The sequence below is a fragment of the Polypterus senegalus genome, chromosome 5 (genome assembly GCF_016835505.1).
Source record: "Polypterus senegalus isolate Bchr_013 chromosome 5, ASM1683550v1, whole genome shotgun sequence".
In the NCBI taxonomy this organism is placed as follows: Eukaryota; Metazoa; Chordata; class Cladistia; order Polypteriformes; family Polypteridae; genus Polypterus; species Polypterus senegalus.
This window is the reverse complement of record NC_053158.1, coordinates 106113630-106134450: the sequence shown is the minus strand read 5'-3', so window position 1 is coordinate 106134450 and position 20821 is coordinate 106113630. Positions and strand designations below refer to the sequence as shown.

The following is a 20821-nucleotide window of genomic DNA, read 5'->3' as shown; positions in this document are numbered from 1 at the left end:
ATAATATATTTTACTTCACTGTTGAATTCCTAGTCTAACATGAGTGGCCTTTCAGCATCCATTTAATTATTTAAGTAGGTATTCATTACCAACACAGACACTGGGTTGTTGGAATTTGCACAGAGCAAAACAATAAAATGCATATATTAGCACACAATATTCAATGGTATTATTAGCATGTTTACTGCATGGACACGAGTGTCTGTTGAAGGTATGCAAAAGGCATTTTAATAGTATTCTAATAATTCATATGGCAGGAAGCTTCTGCTTGTTTTAAGTTAACCTGTCTTGCATTACTACAATTGTGTTTCATGTACAGCAGATAACTGCCATCATAAAATTTGCTTCCAGTGCATGCCAAGCCCATTTTTTGTCCTGTCTACCCACACTGGCATGTAGAAGAGCATTTTGACTGCTTTTATTTTCTGTTCTGCAGTGCGCCTATACTCCTTGAAATTCCTTATTTGCTAGGCAACTGTTTGTAGCATTTTATGTAGTTATTACTTTGATGTAAATGGCAAAATAACTGTTGTGGTTTGTTTCATTTTCCCCTCTCCTTTGGCATGAGAAACTATTTACTTTGGGTGGAGTACTACATCAGAGTGAACTATCATATATCTGGCAGTTTTGTCTGCTTTTAACATAGAGATTATCTTAGAAAGAAAGTACTTATAGTTATCAAGTATTATTGTTTATTTAAGCCCATACTTATATATAGGTGAAACTTCATATAATTAATGCATTTTTAAAATATGGTTCATTTTTATCTGTGTAGTCCTTCATTTTGAGAGAGAGAAAAACATTTTGATTAAAAAAAACTACCAGTTAAAGTTTTACAGCATACTATATTTTAGCTTTACGTGTTTCTGAATAATATGTTTATGTACTTTAGGAAGGGACTGAATATTGAACTAAGAAAACATGCTACATTTATTTAGAAAAATATTATCACCATGCATTCATACTGATATTGCTAACTACTGATAACAAGAACCTATATAGCTGGAGAATTTAAACAGTGAATTTCCGCTGGTAAGAGAGTATTTTTTGCATTTTGTTGCAGTTTTTATGCTTAATGGAACTAAACTTAAGTTAATGAGAAGCTTAAAATAGTTAGAATCTTTCCAAGCAATGTTACATATGTACACACCTTCAAATGTTGTGTTGTTGGTTAAAAAATATTGTATACTTCACAAGATATTTTAAAATGGCATGTAAATGTAAAAACCTGCAACTCACTTTTGGACATTATGGCTATAAATTAAGTTATAACATCCCCATGAAAAAAAACAAAGGGAAGTACATGAACTTATAAATTATTTTACTAATTGATGGATTATTGCAAATAACAATTAATTCCTTTACAAAGATATTTAGTAAAATACATATGCAGTTCTTATAAAGTATATGCAAAAAAACCAAGTCTAAATATAAACATTTCTATACTAATGTTCAACTGAGTCTTTCTTTTTGCCCTTTTGTCTTTAGCACACTATGAAGTGTGTGTCCGTAGTATTAATTACAATTGTGATTATAGTACATGTTACTTTCAATTTTGCTTTTTTAATATTCTATAATTTAGTCATATATGTGCTGTAATATGTCATAACATCATATTTTTAATCTACCTTAACACAGTTCAGGGTGTCAAGGCCAGAACCTATTATGCATAGGGAACTGGTCTATTGCAAGGGCCACTCAGGTACAACTCACACAAGGCCAATTTATAGTCACCAGCTAAACTTACACAGCAATTTTTGGACATATGGCAGGCAAACAGGAGGACTCCTTTAAAAACCTAGCATGAGGAATGTGCAAACTTTAGAAAGGCTTGATGAGGCACAGAATTCAAACCCAGAGTGCTGTATCTGTGTGGCATCAGAGCTAGCCACTGTGCTGTTCATTTATTTATTGTAACAGAAGTAATATGTAAGTCTCCTTTGAATAAGTCAGCTCCTTTAGCACATGAGGATTAGTAATGTTATTTTGGGGCATGCTGGATTCATTGGCAACATTTCATTCAGTCTAATTATTTGCATGAACAAGCCTGTACTTGGTAATTTTTTGTTTTTGCTGGATGTTAAGACTTGTTACTGCACAAAAATGGTGAAGCAATTATGGCATTTATACAAGTCTTTTATGTTTAAAGTTTACAAAACTTGTTGTGTAATCCTGGCAAAAAGAACGGGTTATGCCACAATGAAATATAATGTTCTAGGAGGAATTAAAATCCCTGACATGGAACCAAAACTGTTGGCTTAACTGATAAAATTTCATTTTTTTTCCATCCCTTGCCTATCCAGACACAGTTTAAGAGAGTAATATTTTTATCTATCCTGCTTCCATAATCATTTTTTATAATAATCCTTCAAGTGTCATATTGCTGATTTGAAATGATATTCAACAGCCGAGTCTAGTAAAGAATGAAGCTGTTTCTGAACTGTTCATCCACTTGGCACATTCTTTTCTGTGTTGCTAATTTATTTATTTATTTATTATCTTCTAGCCTCTAGAGCTGAGAGGCAAACCTATATTATATGTATTATCTTCTACCCTCTAGACCGAGAGGCAAAACTGCATTACAATAATATAACATTTTTAAAGCAAGTGTATTATCAATAAATTAGAGAAAAGCTTTTTTTTTTTCTTCCCTTTTGTGTCAACGGAAATACGATATAAACAAGGTCACTTATTTGCAGTATTTAACAGGATTGATAGCAACTGCTAATGTGAGCACTGTTGCAGGGTTTCTGATACAAAGTGCTTTGTTCACATTTAAGTCAGGCATTTGGGTTCATTTTTTGTTTTTCACCGTGTTACAAAGTAGGAAGAACTTAGTATGTGATCTTGAAAGCATCATAAAATTAAAATGAAGTACTACCTCATAATATAGCACTGACACATTTACATTTTTAGAACATTAGAACAATCTAGAATGGAGCAGATTAGAACAATCTAGACAAATGCAGGCCATTCTGCCTAACAAAATTTGTAAGTCCTATACACTTAATTCTTCCAAATTCTGTGTATGTCTACATGTACTTTATAGTTTGACTGTTCAGTACTGAGTTACAAATCAAAAAAGTCTTCAGTGTGCGCCCGAAATACTCCAGATGCAATATTCAAAATTTCTTGATTTTTTTCAGTTGTTTCATGTGAATTGTTTAATGTTGGTTGCACATTATCATTGGAAGTCAAAGTTCAGTGGCAGCTCAGTCCTTTGAAATTATGAAGGCGATTATACCATTTGAAAGATGGCTTTTTCTTAACTTTCCTAATTATCAAGCTCTACAGATAAAGCACAAAACTGTATTTGTTTGAAATATTGTCTTGTCTCACCTGGTCTTCCTTAAGTACCTACCTCTTTAAATTGTGAAACTGATGGTGTTTTCAGTATTTGAATGGGAATTAAGAGATATTTCAACAGTTTGTTCCCTGTGTGTCCTCTTATGTGAACTTATCATTTTTAGCAGTTTTAGGAGATGGTTTTTAACAGAAGCTCCAACAAAGGCATAAACAATAGGATTTAAACAACTGTGGAAAAGGGCTGCACTTTCTGTGATGAGAATGGCAATGTCCAGGTTTTTACTGGCCTCACACATAATTATAAATGAATAGATCACATCCACTGCTCTGATAAACTTGACAATATTGTATGGTATCTGAGTCAAAAAAAATACACCTACAACTGCCAGCAGTACTCTGAATGCCCTCCACTTCTTCACGTTTGGGGACCACATTAGAGTTTTGGCCACTCTTGTGTAGCAGAATACCATGATTACAAATGGGATCACAAAACTGAAAATCACTTCCAGAAACTGAATAGCTGCTTTTGTATTCCTGGCCATTGTAGCAGGATAAACTGAAATGCAAACTCGCCTGGTTTCTTTTTCTTTTACTGTTGAAAATATTAGTTGGGGCAAACTGAGGATGATTGCAGCCATCCAGACAACAATCAAAACAAAGATATATTCCTGTTTTCTTGGTCTGTCCTGGTTTCTAAACATAGCTTGGTATCTGTCCAGACTGATGCAAGCAAGGAAAAACATCCCACAGCTGAAATTCATGACATACAAGGCAGAGGTTATTTTGCACATGGCTTCTCCCAGCTCCCAGCCATGAACAGCATCAGCTGCCCAGAATGGGAGGGTGAACAGAAGGAGGAGATCAGCTATAGCCAGATTTAAAATGTATATGTCCGTCTTGGTCTTAAGTCTCTTATAATAGATGTAAACAGCCACCACTAATGAGTTTCCAGAAATTCCTATTATTAGAGCCAAAGAGTAGAAAATGGGCAGAAAGATCTTTCCAAAGTTGCGAACATCATCCTTGTAACAAAGAGTATGGTAGTATTCATAACTTTCATTGAAAGTTATATTATATTCATACTCATAGTCCTCTTCATCTAGTGACTCCATGAAGCTGGCTGCAGAAAGAAATTCAAATATATTATAAATAGTATATAAAACTAGAAATATAACAGCATTTTTGTTTTCATCATTGAAGTAAAATATTTTGATTAACATCTCATTCTATGAGTAACTTAACTATGTTTACTGTAGATAAAAGAAAATGCTTTAAAACAAAAATGTGTGCATCTTTGTTAGAAAATGGATTGAAACAGTGCCTTACATCAGGGGTGTCAAACTCCAGGCCTGGAGGGCCGTAGTGGCTGCAGGTTTTCATTCTAACCCTTTTCCTAATCAACGAGCAGTTTTCACTACCAATTAACTTCTTTTCCCTTCATTTTAATAGGCTTCTTTTTAAGAATTCAGTGTTCTGAATTGATTTGTTTCTTCATTATATGGCAGCCAAACAGAACTGAGATGTGAAACAAGCCAACCAATGACCAGCTAAATTGGAATGTCAAACTCCAGCCAATTTCACTCCAACTAGTTTTTTAATGAGAAGCTAATTCTTGCTGTTAATTAAACTCGTTATTTAATTCTATGGCTCATTGCTGCTGTCATTCTGCCACAGCAGACATTTACAAAACTGTTGATTTTCTGTTTTTTCTAAGAACACCATCAATATGTTTTGGTAACTTGAGAGATCAACCTTACTGAGGCCGTCACCTTTCTTTATATTCAGATATTGTGTGATGGGCACCGGTGAGCTGGTCATGTGGCAGCTTATTTTGTGTCTCATTATTGTTTGGCTGCTCATTAAGGAAAAAGAAACAATTATGGGGCCTGAGTCAAGTTAAGTAAAATTAAGGCAAAAGAAGTTAATTAGCAGCAAAAACTGGTCATTAGTTAAGAAGGTGGTCAGAATGAAAACCTGCAGCCACTGTGGCCCTCCAGGACTGGAGTTCGACACCCGTGCCTTACATGACCTTGTACTGTATAGTTACAGTATGTTTACAGTTTTACACTGTTTGCAAACTATGTACATACTAAAGGCTTTGTGCTTACTTTTCATATTATTATATAGACACTAAAGAATAAAGATTGATTGTAATATCAAAAAGATACATAGTATAACTGCAGAAAAACAATATATTATGCAATATACATAGCATTATCTGGTATTTTTAACTTTCTTTTTAGACTGGGAAAATTCTTAAGAGACTTATTTTCAATCCTAAGTTGTTGTTCATTTAGAATATGCTGAAATGCATTAAAACTTTTTTTCCCTTTCTTGGTAGACATTGCACATTTTTTTGGTTGTATACTCCTATTAAGCTGCAGAAACATCTCAAGGATGATCAGGGGGAAACAGGATGCACCTGAGCTAAATTTTGAGCTTCATGGCAAAGGCTGTGAATACTTAAGTACATGTGATTTTTCAGTTTTTTTATTTTTAATAAATTTGCAAAAACCTCAAGTAAACTTTTTTCACATTGTCATTATGGGGTGTTGTGTGTAGGATTCTGAGGAAAAAAATGAATTTAATCCATTTTGGAATAAGGCTGTAACATAACAAAATGTGGAAAAAGTGATGCACTGTGAATTCTTTCCGGATGTACTGTATATTTTTATGGTCAATGATTTTTGTCTCCGTCTGTGTTGGTAATTGCTGGAATTGCATTGCGAATTTCCTGCTTGTGGATTTGTTGAGCTAAGATCTTATTAGCTTTCTCTCCATGTTCATAGTAATGATGTCTTGATTTTAAAATGAGTTGTTCTGTTTCGTTAGTTGTCATGAGGTTGGGTTCTGTATGCAAAGCCCATCTTTTCCTCTGAAGTGCTTCATTTGGACACCTGGCATATTCTTGATCTATTCTGGTAATTTCACTGATTAGCTCTGATACCTTCTTGGTTTCCAATTTATTTTTGTGGAAAAGATATTAAGTAATCTGTCCTTTTAACGCTGGAATCCCTGAAGCCTACGAAAAGCCACGTAATCACGGGCCACCTTAAATTCCTTCTCACATCTCCATCAGTGTCTTTTGTTTTGTAAATGTGTTGATCAGCATAAGCTGCAAACAACCTGCAATCTCATCCCCCCACCACAAGAGTTCAACTTGGGCAAAATGTTCTTGCAGCTCAAGTCTTGTTTATCTGCATGTGAGGTGCCTGGAGTTGCATAGGGTACATAATATATCGTTATTTGGAAAGTCACAACTAGACTGCAGAGCTTCCTGTGTTTGATCTCAATCAGGAAAAGATCCTAGCTTCCCCACATTTCAACATACATACATACATATACACATATAATTGTAACTAAAACATAAACAAGAAGTGGCTGAGAAGGAAATAGGATGTATAATTATGGTACCAGTATTGCAAATGGATCAAACAGCAGGTTAGACCTTCCTTGCCATGCCAAAACCGGATGCGACTCATGATTGTATTTCAAAAGGTGTCTGGATCAGTTTTCTTTTTTTACTCTGTAGAAGTAAAAATGTAGAGCTTGCTATGAATGTCCACTTTCAGTTTGGCAGGATACAAGAGATTGTATCTGATTCTGCTTTCCGTAAACATTTAATGTTGTAAAATGTGGTATGTTTAGTGGTTGTTGAAGGAAAGAAGTCAGGGAAAATGAGAATGTGTTATTTTCAAATATAACCTCTTGTTTCTGTCTGAGAAGTAGTATTATATGTAATTTAAATTGTAATTTTTCAATATGCACAGTGGTTTTGAGGTATTCAATCCATGTATGCGGTAAGCTGCTCTTATCTTGGTGCCTGTCTTGAAGTCCTCTCCAAGTATTATAGAGAATAGTTCAGCTATGATTTTCATGGGGTTTGGACTTTCATGGTATTCAGGGAGACATTCGATTCTGATATTATTCCAGTGCAGCTAGTCTTTCTCCAAGCACTTGCATTCAGAATTTGCACCCGTTGCTTTTCCATCAGCGGTAGATGCCAGTTGCTCAGCTATTTCAGTATGAGTTGTGAATGTTTGCTTAACGTCTTCAGACTAGGCACCAAGTGTTCTAAGCTTACTCTCAACCTTAGACACATTTTCCTGTATTTTTTCTTCAATTTCCTCTAGCATACCTTTAAAGGTTGACTCAAAGTGATTACTTAACACTAGAATTCCCTGAGCCTACGAAAAAACTCGTAGATCCGTCCCACCTTAAATCACTTCTCACCTCTCCGTCAGCATCTTTTGTCCTTTAAATGTGTTGATAAGCAGCAAACGGCAAGCAGCCTGCTATCACATCCCCCCACCCCACACAGTTTTCTCAGCTCAAGTCTGTTTACCTGCGTGTCAGTTGCTTAGAGTTGTATAGAGTGAGAAGTCAAGCAAAATAACACCTTTTATAAATACTAAATTGTTATTTGGAACACTTGCATTTCATGTGTTTTCTGTGTCTACAATGATCTATGTACAGTAAACACATCGTTAAAACAAACGTTTTTCATGTTTTACTGACAAAATATAGACATGAAGTGTATAATGTGTGAAGCCTGAATTTGAAATATCAAAGAAACACTTTCACAAAAGGTACAAATATAACAGAACAAGTGCGCTTCTATTCAAGAATATAACTGCAGAAAAACAAACCGTGTTAGGGTACGACATTGACATGCATTTGCTACGAGTGCTTCAGTGGCGCAACGGTATCAGCTGTTGACTGGTGATCTAAACTTCACGGGTTTGATCCCAGATGAGTCTCTTTTGAAAAGTGAGCTGCACGTATTCTTACTATTTTAGAATAAAAACATACATTTGATTCCAGTCTGTAATCAATTCAGATATTTGGACTTCAGGCTTCACACCTTATACACATGTCGTAAATGTAAGAAGGACGGTCCTTGGGTGTTTGTGGGAACTGTTAACATTTGAATCTAATGATTGTATATAGTGCGGAACTCACCTGTCTGTACTCTTCTGTCCTCTGCATTTCCTGGAGTTGAAAAGATATACCAACATGCAGCAACATGTGGACACTGGCTAAGATCGAAAAAAAAAAACACATGCAGTAATGTCATGACTACAACCTGGTTCTGGCCTATTGTGACCCGTGGCCACCGCCAGGGGGTGACTTAAGCCTCGAGGAACCTGGAGACAGTTACTTTCGCCACACTCTGCAAGATGGCGGAGGAACCTGCCAGGGATGCCTGGAGTGCTTCTGGTGCAAAGGGCAGCACTTCCGCCAACCCAGGAAGTGCTGCCGGAAGTTCGTTATCAGCCAGCTGGAGCACATCCAGGCAGGAATAAAAGGTGCCGCCTCCCAGCAATCTGGGAGCTAGAGTCGGGAGTGGGAGCAGACGACCCTCCCAGGAGAAGAGTAGAGGCGGCTAAAGACTGAGAAAAGAAGGTTTATTGGGGAGATTTATTACCGAGTGCATTGTGTGGTGTTTTGGACTATATTCTTGTGTTTAATAAACGTGTGACTTTTTATAAAGATGTGGTCTTCGACTGGTGGTGTCCGGGCAAGTCTCAGAATATCTAAGTCTCTCTTTTTTTGTCAGAGTGGCTTTGATATCATGGATTAGAAGGCTCATACTAATTCAGCGTGAGCAGGAACACTCAAGAATAAAACTGAATAAAAACAATTCACATCCACAGTCATTCTCAGTCACGCACAACACTCACACCCACATCCACAGTTTTCCCAGTCTCGTTTGCGCACAAGATCTGACACGGTTTTCAAATAAAGAGGGGGTGTAACAAAACAGGTTTGTACCTACCACGTCTTTATCTGAAAAATGCGTCACATTGTGGAAGCTTGAACGTGAGAAAATAAAACTGAAAAAAAATAATCAACAAGTACTATAAATTTAGAGACGTAAATCAAATGTATGTTTTTAATGTATGATATAAACAATAAGAGTAGCTCACTACTCAAAATGGTAAATTTGGGAAGCAGCTGATATCAAAACTGTGACCTCTTGAGTGAAAAGCAGCAGTTATTATCATTGCTCCACACAAGCTGTCATATCAACCACCTACCGTAACCTGCTCTCTTTTTTCTTTGGTTAAATTCTTGAATAAAAGTGCACTTGTTTTGTTATACTTGTACCTTTTGTGAAAGTGTTTATTTCATATTTGTATTTCAGGTTTCACACATTATACATTTCATGTCTACATTTCGTCAATTATTAGTCATACATGAAAAACGTTTCTGTGTTAACGTTTTTACAGAGATTGTTGATGACACTGAACACACATGAAATGCATGTATTCTAAATGACGATGTACTTTTTTACCCAATAAAGCTCCAGCTCTTCACTCAAAAATAAACACTGAGCACTGAGGAACTTCTTTGAACTGCGGCGGTGAGTGGGGGTATGCAATAGCCGGCTGCTTGTCTTAATCGCCATATTTTCAGGACAAAATATGCTGAGGGAGAAGTGCGAACGGATTTAAGGTGGGCCAGATTTTCAAGTTTTCTCATAGGCTCTGGTAATTCTAGTGTTAAGTGTTTCTGCTGATCTTTAATATCTTGAAGCAGCTTCTCGTTTGTCTTGTGTATGTCTTTGGATTTTTTTCTTTATATCATTCTTTATAGTATTCTTAAACTCCTTTATGTCTTGTGCAGTGTGGCCATTGTGGCGATCATTACTTTCAGTTCAGACATATTGTTTTGGTCTTCTCTGTGTTCTGTGGGTGAAATAGCAAGCCCAGTTAGAGAGTCAGTGTCAGCATGGAAGGTAAGGCCATTTTCAGTTTCTCTGAACCTTCTGAAATCGGCAAGTACTCCTGGCCTGACTTGCTTGCACATTCACTCCCACTTTCACTCTTGGCTGGAGACGATGCAGTGTCAGGTTCCGGGTTATCTATTCTTTTGCCTGTCTATTCTAGGACAGTCTCTGGGCAGCCGTACCTCGAGCTTGATCTTGATGCCTGGCTGGGCTTGGATGAAGCTTTAGCTGTCTTTTCCATTTCTTTCTGAGCCTTTTTTCTACCAATCATGTTTATATATGCTTGTATATGTTGTAATTGAACCCCCTTGGGTTGAGTAAATTCAGAATATCTCGGGATGATAAAAAAAAAAGAGAAAAAATAACACTGGTGCTAACGGAGTTCCACTTCAGACATCCATATTCCGTAAAAGTCAAGACCACCAATCCATCCTGCTACTTATGCCAGCAGTCATATCATCAAATTAACACTAATGATTGATTTCCATTTGCAGCCATGCATGATCTTGTCATAAAAATGCCTCCACCATGTTTTACAGATGATGTGGTATTCATCAGATCATGGGCCGTTTCTTCTCTTGATAATCTTTTCTTTCCAGCATTCTGGTACATATTGATCTTCATTTTCTTTTATCCAAAGAAAATTGCACCAGACCAGGACAGGCTTTTAACACTAGAATCCTGGAAGCCTACAAAAAAACTCATAATCCTGACCCTCCTTCAATTCCTTCGCACCTCTCCATCAGAGTCTTTTGTTTTGTAAATGTGTCGATCAGCAACGGCAGCACGCAGACTGCTGTCTCATCCCCACTACCGACGGAGGTCAACTTGGGCAAAAAACTCTCTCAGCTCAGGCCTTGTTTATCTCGGTGAGAAGTGACTGGAGTTGTATAGGGTAAAAAATGAATTGTTATTTGGAACACATGCATTTCATGTGTGTTCCGTGTCTACAAAGATCTATGTAAATGTAGGATGACAGTAAATGCGAGAAATGCAAGAAATGTTGAACACATAACTAAAAAGAAACATTTTTCATATTTTAGTAATTAACAAAATGTAGACAGGAAGTACCTGAAATCCAAATATCAAATAAACATTTTCACAAAAGATACACGTATAACAAACAAGTGTGCTTTTATTCAAGAGTACAATTGAAGAAAAAGAAATCTGATTAGGGTACAAGGCTGACACAACTGCTTTGGTGGTACAGCGGCAAGAACTGCTGACTCATAATTAATGCTTTGAGTAGTTAGCTGCTCTTATTGTTACTATTATACAATAAAAGCATACATTTGATTGGAGTCTATAACAGCCAGTGTAAATTTATGGTATAGAGGTTAGCGTTTTTTTTTTTATTCAGTTTTATTCTCTCAGTCATGTTCAGGCTCCCGGCAATCTGACACTCCTGTTTTCAAATACAGTACACCCCCAAAATTCGCGGGGGTTACGTTCCTAGAGCACTCGCGAATTGTGAAAAACTGCCAATTTTAGATGTGGTTAAAAAAAATGCCTATTTTTATAGTTTAAACCCTAAATATACCATTAAAACACTTTAATTTCAAAGTCAGCTTAATACATTACCTAAAAAAAAAAGAATGTAAAGGTAAACCTGTATACTGTACAGTACTGTACTGATATGTCACCCACAGTGCTAGAATGTAAAATACTGATGTTACTGATATATGTACTGTAATTCATGCGAGCATGTTTTCATTGCCAGAAATCTTAGAAGGTGCAGGGTATTTCAGTGGCATCTTGGGGCTTTAACCCTTAAACTGTCACATACTTGGGGGTTAATGCATCCCTGGACGCCAAATACTTTTTTTCTGCACTTTAAGTAAATGTCACAATTCACAAAGAAAATGTGAAATTTTAAGGGAATACATTTTTTTCATGCAAAGAGCATCACAATTACTGCAGCACTGATCATTTTACACACTGCTAATGAACTGTTAAAACTAATTTAAAAACTACTGGAACAATATGTACAAAGTGCAACTGACGCCATGGATAAAACTCAGGCACACAAAGGTAAGTGCTGATGCTTGCAGGCTAGTCTAGTGCAGCGGCTCAATCCCAGGGACAGTGAGGCTGCAGTGTGTCACGCTTGGGTCACAGAATTGCACAGAAACACAGAAGATTGTAGGGAAAGGAGCTTTATTCAAACACTTCAAACAAACATGTCTCTTTCAGAAGTAAAATGAGCTCAGTATGCAGTTAGTTCTCGATTAAAGATAGACCAGGGGTGCCCACACTTTTTCGGCTTGCGAGCTACTTTTAAAATGACCAGGTTGAAATGATCTATCTATCTACATTAAAAATGATATATATCAATCTATATATATATATATATATACACATACTGAGTATACTTTATACATAAAATGTATGTTGTTGTACCTTGCATAACTGAATAACCTTTATGGCACAATAACAATTCAATACATTTATGGTCACTACAGTATTTGGATTTAATAATCGTCATGTGGGAAAAGGCTGACTCGCATAAATAAGTAGAGCCGAATAATGCACTCAAGGAGCTTTTCAGTTCAGCCGAGTGAAAAATGACGGCTGTCTGATTAACTGTGATTTTAGTTCCCTCTCCTTTCTCTTTCTCAGATCGCTTTTTGGAAGGATGTCAGTTTCGTAGTTTTTATGAGCAATTTGAAAGTGCCTTTCCACATTTTCCTTCTTTGAAATAGCAATGATAGATTGACAGATCAGACAAATGCACTTCGATTGTGACATTGAGAAAAAAAATTCTCTCCCAATTCCACATCCAGCCCATACCCTCCCCAAACAATTTTTTTTTAAAATCCCTTCTTTAGTCGATATAAATTGGAAAGCTGACTAGATCACAGCCGGAGTTCTGCAGTAGCTCACACGTTTGATCGTGCATGCGGGATGACCAGTGTGTTAGAAGAGATCTCAGACTGGCCGCCCTGTATGTCAGTCAAGTGGCAAATGCCATAGGGAGGATATATGATAGACTGACGTTTAAAAAAAATTTTTTTTGAATGCAACGCAATCTACCTGCACTACCTTTGCGATCTACTGGTCGATCGCGATCGATGCATTGGGCACCCCTGGAATAGACAAATATCATAGGGGAGCACAATGGGAGTAGGACCCCCAACAGGAGCAGAGGATGTCTTGGGGAGGAGAGATAAACAAAGCAATCAGCCATAAAGGACAGGTGCTGTTCAGGCTTTTAAGAAGCATATCACACGACAGAACAGCCGCAAGTAAGCCCAGCAAGTAAGGGAGCAATGTGAAAGTAGTCTGGACCAATGTGACAAGTAAGGGAGCAATGTGAAAGTAGTCTATCAGCGTGGAGCGTCCGTGTCTTCTAGGGGTGCATTCAGCCCCCCTGCTCATAAGGGGCTGGGAGTGGTCATGAGCTGGCTGATCAACGAATGTATGGCACTGACTGATGAGCTCCTGCGTGCTCGCAAATGGCACTGGGAAACGACTGTAGCTGGTTGAGGCGGTTTAAGGATTAAGAGGAACAAAACGGAAAACAAAAGAACACTCAGCTAGAGATGCATCACAGTCAATCAGCAGCAAGGAGAAATGAATAACGTTGTACCAGTCCTGTGCTGCTGCTAAGGTTCACTCCGTCGAGAAGACGGTGAATTATTTATTTTTATGATGGAGATTCCAGGGACGCACCCATTCTTGGCCCAACCCGCACGCATTCACAAACAGAGACAAAAACAAAACAAACCGGCAATCAAACAGCAAATAAAGAATGTAATTGAAATAAAAGAAACCAACGGTGATTACACATTAAATACAACAAAGCACAAACAAAACACACACAGTAAATCATGAAAAACATTCATGAAAAACAGCAACGGATGAAATGTAATGATGAAAATAGATAGTCCAGAGATCCACACGTTGAATGGGAATGTAAAGATAGTCCTACTGCTAGTTCCTGAAATGGTGAAGACAGGTGAACAGGTTCAGGAGCGCTCCTTTCTTTGCAGGATGGCCATGAATCCACTTACAGCCCTCATGTACACAGACAGATGGCAGACAATCCAGATGCACGAAACGATCCAGGACAAAACGAATAAGTACAGGTAACCCAACAGAAGGCAGAGAGACAGGAACTTGAAACACAAATTACAAAAACTTTTTTTTGCTTTTGGTCACCGGCCCCCTTTTTAAAAGTTGTGCTGACATCTTTTGACCCCCAACAACCCCAGCACCCTCAACAGAAGACCAATCAGAGCCACTGCAAGGAATGCTGGGAGTTGCAGTTTCAAATTCTATTGGCTACTTTAACCATCCCAACACTAGCGTGGCAAAATACTCCTGTACTAAAGGGACTTTAGCTGCAGGTGGAAGTCTCATTTTTCTTATGGTAACAAGCAGACTTGTGCTGCTGTGCAGCAGTCTATTAGCCAGCAAAAGCGCTTTGATGAAGCTGTCTGTTGTTACGGTCCTGCCTTTGTCCAGTCTGGTAATAGTCACGGAACAAAGTATCTTTGATTGCTGGTAGAACAAATAGTTCTGAGCAGGTATCAACCACAGTACTAACTGTGTTCATTGCTACTCTTGTGAAAAGAATTGAGATAAATGGCATCAAGTTTGAGGAGGAGAGGTGAGTTAGTTGTATCACGTGAACATTACTGACAGAATAAAACTGAATAATAAAAAAAAAAAAGCGCTGACTTTTACAAATACCCAAAATTTACACCGGGTGTTACAGACTCAAATCAAATGCATGTTTTTATTATATACTAATAATAATAATAATAACAGCTCACTACTCAAAATCCTTTCCGGACCGTACAAGCTCTATGTAAATATATATTTTTTTAAAGATTTTTAAGCACAAAAATAGTTAATTATACTATAGAATGCACAGTAATAGTGAACTCAATGTAAAAACATTGAATAAGACTGAGAAAAACTTGAACAGAAAAAACTATCCTTGCAGTCTCTTTAAAAACAAGCCTGGTGCATTCTTTAACTGCCTTCTTGTGCTTGCTCACTTTCTCTCTCTCTCTCTCTCACGCTCGCTCTCTCGCGATCTCTCTCTCTCGCTCTCTCACACTCTCTCTCTCTCGCTCGCTGCACAGGGAATGCACAGGGAGAGACTGAACACGTGCGGAAGTCATCGGCACATAAGAAACGGAAGGGAAACTGGCTTGTTCATCACCCGAGTGTGTGGATGTTAACAGATGCAAAAGTTTGGCAACATTTTTGGTCGTAACCCGATTTGTACGTGTTCCGAGATGTTCGTGACTTGAGGTTCCACTATAATGATACACTGATCATTTACTCTATAACTCCAGGCACCTCATATGCAGATAAGGAGCCTTGGCTTGAGCTCGGAGAACTTTTAGCCCAAGTTGAGCTTCGTCAAGGGTGTGGATGGGGCAGCAGGCTGCTTGTGCTGATCTAAACATTTACAAAACAGAAGACACTGATGGAGAGGTGTGAAGGAATTTAAGGTGGGTTTTTTTAGTAGGCTTCTGGGATTTCAGTGTTAACTGGGGGCAGTACACAGCCAGGATGCCTTATTATCCATGTGCTGTTCATCCCTCATCTTTCTGCGTAGCAGTGTTCCTCATATAGAGTTCCAATCTGGACACCCGCAAGGCTGCAAGGGAGTTGGAGTCCGGAAATGCAGGTCAGTACGGATTCCTGAGGGACTATAGAGTTTGCTGCTGGGGGAGGCCCCTTTTGGTTTGTGTATAATCCAAGAATGCTTACAACAGGTCATGTCACATCACTGGAAGTACTCCCAGGTTCACTTTAAAGGGAGACCACTACCATGGCTCGGAGAGTCAGAGTTGAGGGGCAGTGGCTGAAACTCAAAGGTGGTGGAGAAGGAGGAAGAATTGTTTTGGTTTAGCATTTATTGTATTATTGTGGCTTGTGATTGGGAAAGGATTGAGAAAGTGCCTGATAGAAGAATAAATAAAATATTGTATTCTATTTATGTGTGGTGTATTGCTGTATCTGTAGTTTTGTGCTCGCTGATGCCCTCATGTGGTCAAAGCTTACATTTACACATTTTTTCATGAAGATAGAAATGGTACATTATAATTTATTAGTATATTGAGAGATATATAGGTATATTTCTTTAATTATGCAAAATGTATGCATTCCTAGGATTCAGCGAAGAGTACAATAAACCTTTTTTGATGACTGAAGATTATTCTGCCCCTTTAACGTCAGTATCACTTTTTTAAAATATGGGAAACTATCTTCACTTGTCCATTTTGATCAGCTTTCACCTGCAGCATTTAGAAGTAAGTCAAACAAGGCATTCATTTAAAAGTGTAGGGTAGGGCAATAAAATCCTTGGAGGAGTTGACAAGTTGTACATCTGTTTTATTTCTTCTGAACTGAGATAATGGTGATAGCTGTCAAGGTGCCAGGAGTTGCCCTGAAGAGGAGAGATAGGATGTGGTGCTAGCAGACTCTGGGTGGTGTAGTCGGATTTATATTTTAGATCACTGTCCAGTTCATGTTTTCTACACAGATATTTTACAGTTTTTATTTTCCCTGGTTTATTTGTGTCTAATTACCATACTTGCACTTTTTTGTGTATACCAAAGGAAAAAAAAACTACACAAAAGAGCAAAAAAAAAAAAACTACTACTACTCACAGAAGGTCTGTTGTTTTGATTCTTAAAACACATCATCAAATATACATTGGGTGTAGTATTTAACTTTTAAAGAACAAATGTAATTTACACAGTGGTCTCTGTCATTAATTATAAACTGACCACTATAGTTCATCTTGCAGTTATGTTATCGTCTAAATAAAGGTATATTATAGATGTATCAATTTTCTAAACATGCTTTTGCTGAGCAGGGTTGCAGGAAAGCTAAAGCCTAACCTAGCAACAATAAGGTCCAAGGCAGGAACAAACCCTGTACAGGGTGCCAGTCAATTGAAGGGTGAACATGCCTAACCTACATGTCTTTTTTCTAAGAGAGAAATTCATAACACCCAAAGGGAACCCACACATACATGATGGTGTTCGTGTTGGTGGTGGTGGTGTTTTGGTCATGCAAACTCCACACAGGGAGCACTCGGGACATGAACCCAAGTCTCCATTTTGCAGCACAGCAGGCATTTCCACTGCACCCACTGTATTTTTTAAAACATACAAGCATATTCATATAAAATGTAACTGTGTCTAAAGCAGCTGTATAATATATGCATTGTGCTGATGTCTGTTGTTCCAAATAATAATTTGTTTTACTTATCCAGTTTTTTCCACATTGAAATAGAAAATACAACAATAAAATAGCAGGATTTGTGAAGGATTTTTTTTAAATATTCAACCTATGTGTGTTTTCCTGAACCTGCTAATCCAGTTCAATGTATCAGGGAGCCAGAGCTTATCCTCATATACTGACTGCATAATGGGAATTAGTCTTGAATTCCTGTAACTTGGAGAGAAAAAGCAAACTCTGCCAGTGATACATAAGTATAAATACAAAATATAACTTAATGTTATATTTTGAATACTGTGTAATCAGGTTTGAAACTGATAAATGATATTGTATTTGTAAACATCCATAGTCCTCAAGGCTTATCGTTGAGATGTGCACTAATAATAACTCTAAACTCAGCTTAATTTTACATCGTAATCATGCAGGCGTTTTTTTGCAATCAATATCTTTATGTATATATGTATATGTATGTATATATATCTACAGTATATATATATATATATATATATATATATATAATTTTATTATTTTACAGTTATGGTAAAGTATTGCTGTTGACAATGTGACTATTTTTATTGTTTTTTGATAACATCATTCAAATATTTCTTGTATAATATTGTCGTGGAAAGCAAATTTCACAACATTATTCCTAATAAGTCAGCGGATAATAACTTATACCTAAAAGCTACATTATGTTTGAAAGTCAACTTCTGGAAGCCAGATGTTCACAACAGAACAGAGACCGTGTACATTGAAGTAGACAAGTTACTTAGAATCTTATTTAAAAAAAAAAACAGAAGTGAAAAAGAGTTATTTATTTTTGTTTTAGAGAGAAACAAGCAAAGTATATTAATGACAAATTTGGAATTTATATTAAATACTTAACACAAATAATTTTTTTCTCATGCTGAAATTGTATTGAATACCATATTTGTTCAGATACAATTTGTATGTATAAATATTTTTTATAAGTGCAAAATGTTAATAATATGCAACTATAGCTGTTGATTATAAATTTAATGACAGTTTACTTATTTTTATCAGTTATATTCAACTTTAAATAATACCCGACTAGTGTGCTGGATAAAAAGTAGATTTTTATTGTTCAAGCTAAGTTTGTGTTTGCAGTTCTAATAGTAACATCAAATACGTTAGCTGTAATTTTATTAGTCTGTACTTTAAACAGCAGTATAAAAACATCATAAAGCATTCTTAACATTATCCAATTGAACAAAACACACTATGAAAAGAATAAACATACTTTCATACAGCAATAAATAATTGCAAGTTCCAGTGTCAGTTCATATGGTTAAAATTCACTGAGCTAAGTGTCATCACTGCTTTATGTGTATTTAAATAATTGAATTTAAATGTACTATTTTAAAGATGTTTCAGAATATTTGATACTTGCACATGTACAATTTATACCTTCTTAAAACTAAAGATCTAGAAGTACCATCTAAACAAATAAATACTATTACATTAAGCCTTACCTTTGAAAAATTATCTAGTCAGTAATTCCATGTAATATTTCTCTTGGTGAGTCCGTTTGGATTCCAAGAATATCTGTGAGGGAGTTTACTTGTGGAATACCTTTTATGCATCCAGAGGAAATGAGTCATTGGAGAAGATGTGGTGTAATCACTGGGGTAAGGTTACAGCATATTCACTACTATAAAACTTTGAATTGCAGCGTATAAATGCATTGCCAGCTACTATATCCCTATTTTAATAATAACGGACCAAAGATCATTCAATAATGTGCATTTTAGTGTCTTAAACTCTTTATGATATCTTGCTAGTGCTTTTATAATTTATATATATATATTTTTTTTTTCTTTTTGTTTATTTTCTGTGCTTTTCAAAAAATCTGCTTCAGATGTATTAGGTCAGACAGTATACACCCATGTTTTGTGTGCTACTTCTTTGTTGGAAAAGAATTAGAAATACAAAAAACAAATACTTAGCCTCAGGGGAACACAATAGAACTCAGCCTGTTTAAAGATCTCAGTAAATACAAGGAATGAACTTGTCTATCTTAGGACAGCTCATCCGTTTCACATTGAATTTCTGCCACTCCCAATTGAATGGGAATCAGTTGTGTCACTTGCAAAGAGAAGAGAAAGGGGTGCCAGTTAAATGTTACAGTACAAACTCACTTAATGCCTCTTCATCTTGAATCTAAGTAAATAATGTGGCTAGAAGGTTATGTCTAAAACCCACCTGGTATATAAACAAATAAATTTTGTCTAAATTTTCATGACAATGTACTGAATCTGATTAGCTGAAAGTATGTATGTTTTATCTGGCAAATGTTTCAGCACACTGTTGTGGAGGTGGAGGGTGTTGATTTCATGAACAGCAGCATGCAAGAGGTAAATAAACTCTCCTAAAAATTGTATGGTGCAGAAATTTTAGATCTTATAATTTTTTTACATTTAATTCAAAGCACAAGAGACAATTGAGAAAAGCACTGTTTAAATGACCTTAAAAGAAGATATGATGTCATTTATGAGGTGACACACCCAAGAGCCATGGCCAAATTTTTGAGTCCTTTTCGAAAACCCTGGATGGAGTCTAGTTATTGTCCACTACAGGCCATCAGTCATTTTTTCAAACTTGCTTAGCACATAATAGACTTAAGGAGGCCCACAGCACATGCTGGCAGCTTTTTGTGCAAATAAGGAACAAACTTTGTGGAGAACCTAAAACAATTGCAGGGCACACTTGAGCATAACCTCACACTCAATCATTCTAGTATAAATCTGTTTGAGAGGTGCGTGGTAATCAGAAGAATATCTGGAAAAAAAATGTGTAAATGTAGGAGGAACACGAAAGCTTCACACAGACTTTCTAGGCTGGAATTTGAGCCCAAAGTGTTGAAGCAAAATGCTGTTGATTAGCCACTCTGCCCCAAACTAAACGAAGACTTATGTTATTGTTACAGCTTTTAAGACGTAGGATGTATGAAACAGTGTATAAATGTTGACAGTATAATTTGATTTACTGGTTAAATATGTCATATATAGAAAGCCCTTTGATAAGATTTGTGCAAGTTGCACCCAGTACAGAGCAGGCATAAAGTGTAAGTATATTCTGTATGCGCTTCACTAAAAAGGGGGGTAAACGTCATATTATGGTTGTTGTTATAACTTCCTTAAATTTAAGAGTTAGTAACTGTGCGTTTCTGTAGAGGATAGATTCAATTCCAGTTTTAGTCACTGTCTATTTTAAAAACTGCACATTCGCCTCATATCTGTCTGGAGATTTTCCTCAGTGTACTTGGTTTTCCACCCATGTCTTAAATTTGTGCATGCTAACTTAGATTGAACTCTTAATGTTTACAATATTATGCACGTTTCAGTACTCCTTGTAATGAATTTCACTGGGACACGATTGGTTCCTGCTTTGTACCCAATGCTGCCGGTGCCCTCTTCATGTCAAAAAAGTGAGTTCAGAAAAAAGTGTTATGTGAGTTTTGTTTAAATTCACACATCTTAAAAAAATATAGCATTTCAGTATAACAAAATATTTTGATGTGACAAAGTTATTCAACTTAACATAAATTTGCTG

The 20821-nt window shown here is 36.6% G+C and overlaps 2 protein-coding genes across 2 annotated transcripts in view; one reads left to right on the top strand and one right to left on the bottom strand.

Moving 5' to 3' along the window:
• acad11 (acyl-CoA dehydrogenase family, member 11) overlaps positions 1-20821 on the top strand; it is a 559410-nt gene that overhangs the window by 239058 nt on the left and 299531 nt on the right. The window lies entirely within an intron of this gene.
• On the bottom strand, positions 1301-18875 carry LOC120529416 (atypical chemokine receptor 4-like). Its single transcript, XM_039753196.1, has 2 exons — positions 18742-18875; positions 1301-4426 (listed from the first exon to the last, which is right to left on the bottom strand). Exon 2 carries the CDS (start codon positions 4416-4418, stop codon positions 3366-3368), a length of 1053 nt encoding a protein of 350 aa, XP_039609130.1. The 5' UTR covers positions 4419-4426; positions 18742-18875; the 3' UTR covers positions 1301-3365.